This window comes from Mugil cephalus, chromosome 3, assembly GCF_022458985.1.
Source record: "Mugil cephalus isolate CIBA_MC_2020 chromosome 3, CIBA_Mcephalus_1.1, whole genome shotgun sequence".
In the NCBI taxonomy this organism is placed as follows: Eukaryota; Metazoa; Chordata; class Actinopteri; order Mugiliformes; family Mugilidae; genus Mugil; species Mugil cephalus.
In genome coordinates, this window is record NC_061772.1 from 4,163,172 (window position 1) to 4,174,999 (window position 11,828).

The window sequence follows — 11,828 nt, forward strand, 5'->3', positions numbered from 1 at the left end:
GACTGGAACTTTAGCTGAAATTTCAGCCCAATTCCAGTGAAATTTTGCTGAACGCAAGAAATGCAAATGTCTCTATGTCCAAACCTCCCCAGTTGACCTTTCTTATTCTTTGCTGACCCACAATAATCAATTAGAAAATCGCGGTGATGGAGAAGCAGCCATAAGCGCTCAAGCGGAAATACGCAACAACCAAGCGGACCAATCACAGCTCTGCGCGGGGTCTGTGTTAACGCAGGAGCCTCTGCGTCGATTTAGCACAGAAGTATAAATGAGGCATATGTCTAAGTCTGATTATCAGATACTGATACTGGTGATCTCATGGGACTGGTGAGCAACTTCTGGGGGATCAACACCACACAGGGTGTCTGGGACAGGGGTCCACCAGATCACAAGAACAACATCTGAGGTCTCTGTCCAAAAGAGTGCATTATTATTGTCGTTGTTATTGAAGTATTTAGTAAACCGTCATTCCCCTTCACTTAGCATGTGGCGTTATCTATTGAGGTTAGAAAGAACTGTGTGAAGGCAAGCAGAGCTGACTGAGCCACAGCGATCAGCCTCGCTGACACAAACTGTGGAGCTGTTTCCTCTCTGACTGACTCCACCCAATGGCACAGTGCCCTGTGCAGCTGCAGGCAGGTCTCTCTCACTGACAGCACAGTAGCGCGCACATTCAGGTCTCACTACTTTACAAACACGGCTACCAAGTTCATGAAGCAATTTAAAATGTCTGGCTTATAGTCTGTTCACGGTGACACGCGTCAAGAATGATACTCAGTATCTTTCTGTCCGTCTGAGTGCCTGATTAGTCTGAACATGGAACTGAATAAACAACTAATCCAACTGTTTATTTTAACTCTGTAGACGTAATTAAACACAGCTTGAGAAAACCGTAACCAGAAGAACCAACGATTTTTAGAACTAACGATTTTTAGAACCTGTGTTCCCAGCCTGTGTTCTCAAGTGGTGCAGATTGTTGTTTTTCTAACGCTGGGTGATATTTCCACCGCCACACTGAAGTGAGGTGGGTGTTCCCAGGAACCCTGTGACATTACTGTTGAGCGTGGTTACCACAGGCTGCAGGTGCAACGGAGCACACGTCTGACCACATGATTAGGGATGTTGGCTGGGGTTATAGGTGAAATCACTGTGACATTTTGAGAGAGGGTGGTAAAAGGCTGCTGTTCAGGCTGGTGTGCAGACACTCTAAGTACAAATGTGTGGCATTTGGTCTGTTCATGAGTATATAGGGGATTAATGCATTACTTATTGAGTTTTTTTATAGTGTCTTAATTTTAACTGACAGTTCTGAATGTTAATTATTGCACTGCTATCTTTTAAGTGTTTTACTTTTACGAAACTGTATTTCGTTCTGTACTGCACAAGAATGAGACACTAAAAATGATGATGAATGATGATGATGATATAACCACAGGCATTCGATACAGCTAATTGTTTCAATGAATCAGCCGTTTCAGCTCCAGAGATGTGCAGATGTATATGGTGGAAGATACTAAAATGAACTGCATCAGATGATTTAATCAAATTAAATACATTACTCTTCGAGTGTCAGAAATGTGTGAGTGTTCAGTTTTTGTATCTAAAATGAGTTGGAGGGCACAGTCTCCCACACAGACCCCTTTCCCACGCTACAAACAGATTGGTTCCCTTGTCCGTACCTCATCCCATCAACTACTGTGATTGGATACCATCCTCGTCCACGTTTCGTGATAGGACTTTTACTCAAACATCGTTATTTTCAAGAGTAGCACGAGTCACACTTCAAAACCTTAAACTGTATACTCGTGTTTATGTTTTATCTTCACGTAAATTATAGACTACACAGTGTATGTTCAAAATCCACACATACCAATATGGAGTTATGTCTGTGTTGTGTGTTTGGTTTGAGATATGGTGTTCCAAGACAGGCACATCCTGGATAATTATTTAACGAGTAGTGACTTACAGGATCAAAATGTTTCAAATGAGGACGACAACACGTGTTTTTTTTTTTCAGTCCCTGGTGTCAGTGTCAGTCATATGAGTGACTTGTCTTTTTCATTGTGCACTGCATGAAAATACAGACGTGTGATCCAGGCAGGCGGCCTCAGGAAATGAACCGAACATATGTTACACTCTTATACTGACTGTATCAAGCTGGAGTATGGGTTTTGGGATCTTGATAACACCGGCAGTTTACAGGCGTGCGACACGTTAGGGTTTCACTTAGCGACGTCAACAACGCGATAGTAAATGTCAATATCCGGTCAGCTGTCAAAATAAACCACAGGCAGAATGCACTCTTCCTCAGTATAGCGTTACTCGCGTATAGCGAGACTACTATAATATAATATAATATAATATAATATAATATAATATAATATAATATAATATAATATAATATAATATAATATAATATAGCACCGCCGATTTTAATCATTCTGCTAATGACTAGATTTATTTGGCTTGATGACAGCAGTTATTATTTTTATTCCATTGCTTAGTTTTACATTTTCATAGAGGAAGGAATGGAAACTTAGAAGAAGTAGAAGAAATTATCTCCTCCATACTACCCATGGTAGTTCCCTTCACATTTCCAGAGCCATACAGAGAGTGTGTCCGCTTGTTTTTTGCAGGTTGCAAGGTTTTTTACATTCTGCAGTTCGATCCCCAAATCTTTGGACGTTGCTCTAAGCATTTTAGCACAAAACTAAATAATTATCCCATGGAAATATTTATAATACACAATTTTACTCAGTTTAATTGGACAAGTGGGAATAGGATTTTCAAATAGTACTTAGTAGTACATATTATGTATAATAATGTATTTGTTATGGTTATTTTTCCATCCGTCTTAGGACATTGAGTAAAAGATGTTATTTTATTCTTCTGATTTCAATGATAATTCTGAGTAGTAGGTGTATGTATAGAAACTTTGTACTCATCATGAAGGTCTTCCAAATGCTTCTTTAGACGTTACTAGGAATAAAAGTTGGTTCATTGTTCGTTCATGGGGCTTACCCTAACCCATCAACGTTCTGCTGGGTTGTGTATGGCACAGCAATAGATTTTTGAACCAGTCAGAGCTGTGTACTAAAGTTGTGCTGCATGCAATATATAATTTAAATCTGATTTCATTGATAAAAGTCATAGTATTCAACCAACACAGCACAACACAATAAAAAAAGGCCCAGTCTCATTTTGTAACTGCGTGCCAACTTTGATTACTCAAGAACAATACCAATTAGAGGGATTCTGACCTACTTTTGACTTGAATGATAAGACAACCCCCGAAGCTATTTCATTAGAAACTATTAGTTTCACATATAAATACATACACAGAAAAGGGTGACAAAATGATATACAGTAAATATTAACAAACAACAGCAACCACAATAATATATGTTTGGGGTGTGGTTATAAACTTATAGAAGCCTATAATTCCGCTTATAAATACAGCTACCAGCCTGTAATATGAAGAATATGTGCTCCGATGGCGACTCTGTTTTTATTTTTGAATACCCCAGCTTCCGGTCTGACCCGCTAGCTGGAGTGCGTCTGACTTGACGTAGCAGGGTTGTCTCATGGCAGAGCAGCAGCAGCCAGTTCTGAAAGTAAAAGCAGTCGTGAAACTCATCGGAAATTTTTGGCTATCGTATAACTCAAGACTTCCCTCGCGACTTGATTAAAGCGGGACAGCGACGCGTTCGCAGACACGGTGGAGAGTCCTTTTTTTTTTCTCTTAGCGAAGGGCTACTTGTGTTGTTCCGTTGCTACAACTTCGCTCAGTCCAGTAGCCGTTCAGCCGCGACCACACCCTCCCTGCTTCCTCATAGTACTGCAGCGGGAGCGCGCAGCGCCGCTTTGAATCTCTGGGAATAACGACCACTTCTTGGAGTTACGTGTACCGCACCGGGTCGTGGAAGCTGCCGAAACAAGTGAGCTACGGGTTCAGAAACCGCCGCTCGAGATGGATGTGAGGAGCGAGTCCCCACGGAGGACATGCGGGGCTCCACACTCTCGAGTCCCGAGTTAAGACGCGGAGGAGCGGGCGGAGGGCGGACTGACGGACGATGCATATGGAGGCGAAGCGGCCGGAGCAACTGCTAGCGTCTAACCCGGGGCTCTGTCTGAAGAAGAAGAGGTTGAAAGTGGACTGACTGAGGATTTAGCGTTGTCGGACAGTCGCGTCATTGGTGGATTTTACTTGGGGAGGGGGGGACTTGTGAAACGATGGTGCTGGAGGGAAACCCGAATCTCTCCGCTGTCCAGAAGAGCTGCCCGGGTGGTGCCCCGTCTGTAACCAGCATGAGTACGCCAGGCAGGTCGACCCCAGCGGGAACAAGTCGGACAAGATCTCGGTGCTCTTTGAGGCTACTTGTTCTGACGCGAGTGGACACAAAATGATATCCTGTTGATTATAGTGAAAGAGAAAAAGAGACTCAAAAAAAAGGTATTTACTAAACCTGGAGGTGATGTTTTATTAATAGTCCTAAAAGAGACCCCCAAGTAAAGACATCTAACGTTTTAAAAATAGAACAGGGGCTGTTGAGCAGATGTGACTCCAATTTGGGGATGTGTTTGTGTTTCAAGTGATGAGGAGCTTGTGATTTTAACGATTCTCAATCTGCACTTTGCCCTTTAGAAGGCACCTTGGTGGCACTGCAGTCTGTGTGTGATTTCGTTTTTTTTTTTTTCCTTTTAATTCAGCAACCTGTGAATTCTTGTGTTCCACGAGAAGCTGGGACTACAGCTACAATATCCACGTTGTTTATGTTGTTCAGGGCATTTAAATTAACTTTCCAATTAAGAATATACATTTAGCTTATTATACCGATTACTCAGACATTGAGGGGTGTTGCCTTGTAAACTTACTAACAACCTCTGGGAATATGCCAGATCATAGTTTAGACTCTTATTGTAACACGCTTTACAGACACGTAGATTAACAATGGGGGTGTTATAAGTAAATGCAGTGAGTGAGTTTTGCTCTTCCCACATGTTTACATAGAGAATACATGCCCTGTGTGTTGCTATAATGTACAGTGGATAACTGAAGGAATTTAAGGAAGACTATTTGGCCAGTTGTTATTTAAAGAGATTGTAAAGAAAAAAAAAAAAAAAAGCAGCAGCAAGTCGAGGCTTATTGTGGAAATGTCTTAAATAGTACAATGCAGCGAAGCAGCAATATACTATAAATAGCCGGACCCCTCCAGAAGAGCAGTTTGACCCTCTTCCTCCGACTCCCCTCATTATTATGGCTAGTGGTGGCTCTGGCAAATCGGCAAGCGAGGGATCGAGCAGCGCACCCAGCGGCAGTTTGCAGCAGAGGAAGCGGCTCTCCTCCGTCTGCGACACGTGTAAGGGCAAGATGCAGCTGGTGGCCGACCTCCTCCTGCTGTCCAGCGAGACCAGGCCGGTCATGACCTCCGAGGGCGTGGCGGTGGCCGACACCTTCGACCAGTGCCGCGACACGGTCATCGCCAGGACTAAAGAGCTCTCCATTCTCACCCACGACATTCAAAGCCAACTCAACATGGGCCGCTTCACGGAGGTGGGGGACCGCCTCCTGGAGATGGCCGACCTGGTGGTGTCTCTGACCGAGTGCTCGGCCCACGCCGCCTACCTGGCGGCCGTGGAGACGCCCAGCTCTCAGCCGTGCCTGCCCGGCCTGGTGGACCGCTACAAGGTGACCCGCTGCCGACACGAGGTGGAGCAGAGCTGCGGCGTCCTCCGAGTCACGCCCCTGCCCGACCTCACCCCCCAGCTCCTGCTCGAGCTCTCCCAGAACATCTCCACCAACCTCAAGACTCTGACGGACATCTCGTCGCTGGCCACCGAGAGGTCCAGGGACCGCTTCGCGAAAGAGCAGTTCAAGCTGAGCGTCAAGAGCATGAGCACGAGCGGTACCGCCTTCCTGGCGTGTGTCAAAGAGGTGAAGACCCAGCCCAGCGAGCTGACCCGGAACCGGTGCGTTCTCTTCAGCGCCGCGCTGGTCCAGGCCGTCAACGCCCTGGTCGGATTTGCCACGGAGCCACAGTTCCTCGGAAGAGCCGCGAGCATCTCAGCTGAAGGGAAGGGGGTACAGACAGCAGTGTTAGGAGGGGCCATGAGTGTAGTGTCTGCCTGCGTCCTCTTGACTCAGGGCCTCAGGGATGTTGCACAGCATCCCGAGAGCAGCTCCAAAATGGCAGACTACCGGGAGCGTCTGCGTAACTCGGCGTGTGCCGTGTCGGACGGCTGCACTCTGCTCACTCAGGCACTCAGAGAACGCTCCTCTCCAAGAACTCTGCCGCCAGTCAACTCTCATTCTGTGAATTAGTTTAGGAGGAGGTAATGTGGTCTCCAGTCCCCCCCCACACCCCCTCCATGTCATTTTGTGACGTACCAAAGAGACTCGCTTGGGTTGTCCCTGTTCATCAGGTTTGAAGTCAGAGTAACATCAGAAGAAGGCTGCTCGTGGGCCTGTTGCTGTGACTGAAGTGCGGTGCGGAGCGTGGAGGAGCACTAAAACGACCACCGCAGGGTTTTGTGTCGCGCTGGATGTGGCGTAAACCCTGCGGACCACTTTGACCGCTCCGAGCCTCCTCCAGGCCCAGCCGACAGCCCACCACCACCAGCAGACAGCAGCTTTCAAACCTGAAACGTTTACCTCAGTTTTCAGCTCCGGTGAAAGCGCCGGCCTTGATGATGGATGTAGCCTCGCTGTGTGAACCTATGGTCGCCTGACCTGCTCGATTACATGTGCTTCGTGAGAGCGGAAAGAGTGATATGAGTGTCTCAATGCTTGTTTCTTCTAACGTGTGAATTATTCATTGGTAAAAAGCTGCTGTGAGTGTGTGCCATAGGTTTTACACTATTTACCAGACTTCCCATAGTATTTTCAAGTGTTTTGACCATGCATGTAATGGAGTATTTATTTCAACTATTAAAAATGTTCTTTCTGACATGCTGTTGTTGGGCTAATGTGCTTTGAACAGTTACGTTTGGACGGTTTTGATTCACCAACTGTACAGTGAATGTAAATAGGTTGAGGTAGCGTTCAAGACATTTAAAAATGACTAATAACATGTCGTGGGTAAGGATTTATAAGAAGTAATGACTGGAGTGGATCTTATACATATAAGAAACACTGACCCATCTTATTAACAGCTTATAACAATGCATTTTACACCTTCTAAACCCTGTATGTGCTGTCAGGATGTTGTGGGCCATGTACTTTCAAGAAACTGTCAGCATAAAAAGCAGTTCCACTGAAACCCATTCTCTGCTTTCAACTCGCCTGCTTCATACCAGGAATAAATCAGTCTCCATAGATATACCTGTACGACTAGTAGGAGGAGTAAATGCAATTTTGTTTTGTTGGATTTGAGACGAATCAGTCGTTTAACAAAGGGGCATTTCAGATGGAAATATCTTCCTACGTCTTCCTGCTGGGTCCCCTGTAATCTATTAAACTGAGGTAAATAACTGTGGGTGGAGCATGAGGAAGATATATCACACTGGGCCAAAGTGTCTCACCTGCTGAGGAATTTTAAGTTGCATGTAGTGAAACAGGCTACTTACAGTCAGGAAAATAACGGGGAAGTCAAAGTGAAACTCAGTGTTTTTATTTCCTTTCAGTGTTGAAAGCAGTGATCTGGTCATTTGGTAAAAGGCAGCAAGTGTGATACACTGTACAACGCTCCATGACAGGGGGCGTTGCATCAACAGTAGGCTGTTAAAATGTTGGCTATTATCATAGGTTAAAGTGCTCCGTAAAGGAGGCGCATTGTTTTGGATAATCCGGTAGATTACTGGAGGATGACTTGTAAGTAGCATGTTAGTATAATACAGGGAGGAGAAAGAGGAGCTCACTCTGACATCATGAGGTTTTGCTGTAGTTTTATTTGGTTTTTATGTGCACAGTCAACAAAGTAATAACTTAAATTTATCTTTGTCAAACAAAGCTAGTGGATTAAACAGTAAAACGCTCCCATGAAATGGACATTCAACGCAGAGAAGCAAGCTTAAATGTAGCTTTTATTGTACCTGCAGCTTTATGTCATCTGTTGAACATCTTTGGGATTTGAATACTTTTTTTTAAGCTCAATGAATTGATATGTACAACAGAGCCAGAGAGAAATTATAATCACCAAAATATGTACATCTAGTCTACATGTTCTGGTAATTATCTGTAGCAAGTGAGTCCATGCTTCAGCTAGACCAGGTTCTGTGTTAGCACCTAACACCTGTATGAAACTTTGATCAACACACTGAATCCAGTCCGGCACAGAGAGACTGGTACCTTCCTACAGAGGAGGAAACAATAGGTCAGTTTAGTTTGTGACAATACTTTAAACATCATACCCGTACTTTCATTTAGTGGAAAAGGCTGACTGAATACGAATGGTTAACAGTACGTAATTACTGAACTGTGCTTTCTGTTTACATTATCTGGCCTTGTCCTAGATTTCAGGTCGTGTCGGTCCTTTTTTGGAACAGACATTTTGACACGGCACAGTGAGGAAAGCCCAGGTCTCAATAATGCATGATGGTGGAATTCCATTTAGCCACTTCAGTTTCAAAATCCTCCTCCTCATATTGTGTGTCCCAGCTCACTGTTACACATGTTGTCATGGCTTCCAGGGACATTTGATATAACGGAGCCACAGTCGGTGTCATCAGCCACACGTAGTAAAAGCTACAGTTAAGATGAACTGCAATGCCATCTAAAGTTAAAGTTGAGCACTTTGAGAAATACTGCTTCCTTTAGGAGCGTGAGGATCAATATGGGTCTGTGTGCCCTGTGTGCTGACCACAGTGCTGGAGTCGAGGCGTGACTAGCATAAAAAACTGGAAGCAGGGCAAATATGTTCTGCCCAAATGTACACATGGCCACACCTCTCACAAACAGAAACATAAACAGGTACGTTCTGTCATTTTTTTAATGTGCAGCAGGTTATCCATCTGAGCAGCACCTCTGTGCAGCCGAGGCTTTAAAAACAGCTGGTGACGCCCATCCCACGCTGTGCGCTGTTCCTGTGGTTCTGAACCAAATATTTCCAGCATGTAAAATGTCTGCTTATCAAATTCCCGCACTGATGACGATAGAAGGTGTTCACTAGTTAGCTGAGGAGATAGATCTATTGTGTACTGCCTGGTTGTTGTCATGTCATGTTCATGGAAAAACCTTCACATGCAGAACACCACGCATCAGCAAGTCTGTCCGTCAAAATGAATTCAACTCAGATCTTGTTGGGACAGTTACATGGTCCGCCCTCACCTCCCAGTATACAGCAGCGCGTGCTTTTGCTCTGCCTTTTCCAGTTCAGTCCAGGTCACCCTCTCTTTCCTCTAGAGGAAAGCCACCATAAGATCTGGACTGTGGCTATTTCACAGAAGCATAATCCTCTTTTAATGAAATGTGTAGTATAGGCACGTCCTCTGTGCAGCATTTGAATCCTTTTATAACACAGCGAAGGTTAGCGCTGAGTCGGGTTTGGCGTCCAGGGTGTTTTTGTTTTTGAACGTGAATATCTTGAAACAAAACTGCTGTTCAGTCCAGTTCCTAGGACAAAGAGTTACCTCCGGATGTCTCCATTACACAAACACCGCAGGTATGACAGGAGAGACGACGACATGATCAGCCACAGACCTCAAGACCCTTCACCCAGAACCTGAGCACTATACACCTACATAACAGAACCCAGCTCGTACGAGGCGACCAATCTGACTGAGGCCGGCCAGGTAGAGAAACGGGAAAGAATGAGTGCAGGAGGAGAAGAGAGATTTGGAAGTAAGCAGAAAATTCATCTGTCTGGGTAAGGCATATATGTAGCAAGACCCAAACAAAGTACATGATATGACTGGATGGTGCTTGATAATGGGAGACTGATCATGCAAAAGGGTCAGACAAACAAGTGTGTATACAGTGGGCTCACAGACTGTTATAACTATAAAGACAGAAAACTTTGTCAGTGATGATAGCTGCTTTTCCTGTTGGAGAGTCCATCCCTTGCCCTTATTTAATTAAAGTGACGGAGATGTTCAAATCACCATACATCTCTGTTTATTTACAGTGGTCATTAAAACCGATACGAGACCTAAAATGCTGACTTATCTAAAGCAAATGAGGGCTCTTGTTTAAAGTGCCCTTAACTTAGCAGGATCTTAGTGAGAACTGTTTAATATAAACAGTTGAACAAACTTGTAAAGTGAACGGTAACGCATTTTTGTGGCATGCTCCAGTGCAGACGGGCTCTCAGCAGTTCTCAGCCCAGCATGTTTCAGCCTTCCTGACGGCACTGAGGGAAGCCAAAACTGTTGGCCCACAACAGGAAACCTATAGCCTTTGCTATCAGGAGTGGCTTCCTTCACACAACAAAATGCTGGAGTCATAATTTCGGGCAAGGGTTCGCCCATTTCCTGCCGCAGGAGGGAAACACTTGCCTATCCTTTTCCCCGGGGGAGCTCGCATCCCTGCGGCGCTGAAGACACCCGTCTCCGAGGAGGAGAAAGCAGACAGTGGACGGGGGATTCGCTCAGGCTGACCTGCTCTGGCTCGTAACTGTACTGTAGCTCAGCTTTGTAGAGCTGTTTTCGATTGGAAAAAGCCAGACTTGCGGACAGACAGAAGATATTCAGGCTAACTACTTGTGTTTAATTATAGACGCACAAGGTAGACTTCTTTCTGTTTGCCAGGCAGAAGAGCACATTTGTTGTAGTAACCTGAGAACAGCTAACTGATCCTGGGTACATTATTTATGGGTTTGGCTGATTAAATGTCAGCAGTACTGCTTAGATACATAGGATATACAAACACTGAAACAAATACAGAATACTATGTAACACTGCTGTTGCCATGCTTCATGATTTAGGACGAGCCAGAATCAGTATTTTCACACCGAGGCTGTTTGTTTGAGTTTTAGAAATAAATTATCCGTGAGCTGAAGGAGAAAAGTAGTAGCCTTATCTCTTTTGGGTTTAATATGATGTACACACTACGATGACAGACAACTGATAAATCTTTTTTTCTTATCAGAGCCTTTGTGACAGTAAACTAACACTGATCAGGCATAACATTATGACCATTGACAGGAGTGGAAAATAACATCTTGAGACAATCCAGGGTTCTGCTGGGAAACCTTTGGACCTGGTATTCATTCATGTGGATGTTACTTAGATATGTACCACCCACCTAGACCAGACCAGACACCCCTACCCCCATAGCAATGACACTCCTTGACTCCAGGACGCAGCCTGACACAGACACACACACAAAAATGAAGAAAAACACGAGGTGTTGACCTGGCCTCAAAATTCACTAGATCTCAAACTGATTGTGTATCTGTGGGATGATCCACAGAGGCCCCTCCCCTCAACCCATAGGACCCAAAGGCCCCCACTAACAACATTGTGTTACCAGACACCACAGGACACCTTCAGAAGACCCATGTCCATTCTCTGATGAGTCACAACTGTTTTGGAGGCACAAAGGAGACCTACACAATATTAGGAAAGGTGTCACGATCTTATGCCTGATTGGTGTATATCTGTTACTATGATGCATGATTGTTAAAAAATAAATATTAAATTGTGTCGAATCACAAATTACAAAGAAGTATTAATTATTGTATACACAACAAGTCTGACGTATTATAGCGTTGTCCACATGAACTCTGATAGGTCAGAAGTGAATTGTGAAGCCTCAGAATAATGTACAGTGTGCTTGTTACTAAAAGAGGGAATGATTTCTCTAAATCACAGTTTAAAATATAAAAGATGATACTGTAACATGTGGCAACTGTTTTGGAATCCTATCATAAAACACAAGTGTGAAGATCAAT

At 44.4% G+C, this 11,828-nt stretch overlaps 1 protein-coding gene across 1 annotated transcript; it reads left to right on the forward strand.

Moving 5' to 3' along the window:
• The first annotated feature begins 3,540 nt into the window (after positions 1-3,540).
• On the forward strand, positions 3,541-6,947 carry tlnrd1 (talin rod domain containing 1). The gene has a single exon (XM_047581213.1). It carries the CDS (start codon positions 5,258-5,260, stop codon positions 6,320-6,322), a length of 1,065 nt encoding a protein of 354 aa, XP_047437169.1. The 5' UTR covers positions 3,541-5,257; the 3' UTR covers positions 6,323-6,947.
• The last annotated feature ends 4,881 nt before the right edge of the window (positions 6,948-11,828 follow it).

Bases quoted from the DNA above. Each gene is read 5' to 3' on its own strand.
- tlnrd1 (XM_047581213.1), top strand. From the start codon at position 5,258: ATGGCTAGTGGTGGCTCTGGCAAATCGGCAAGCGAGGGATCGAGCAGC.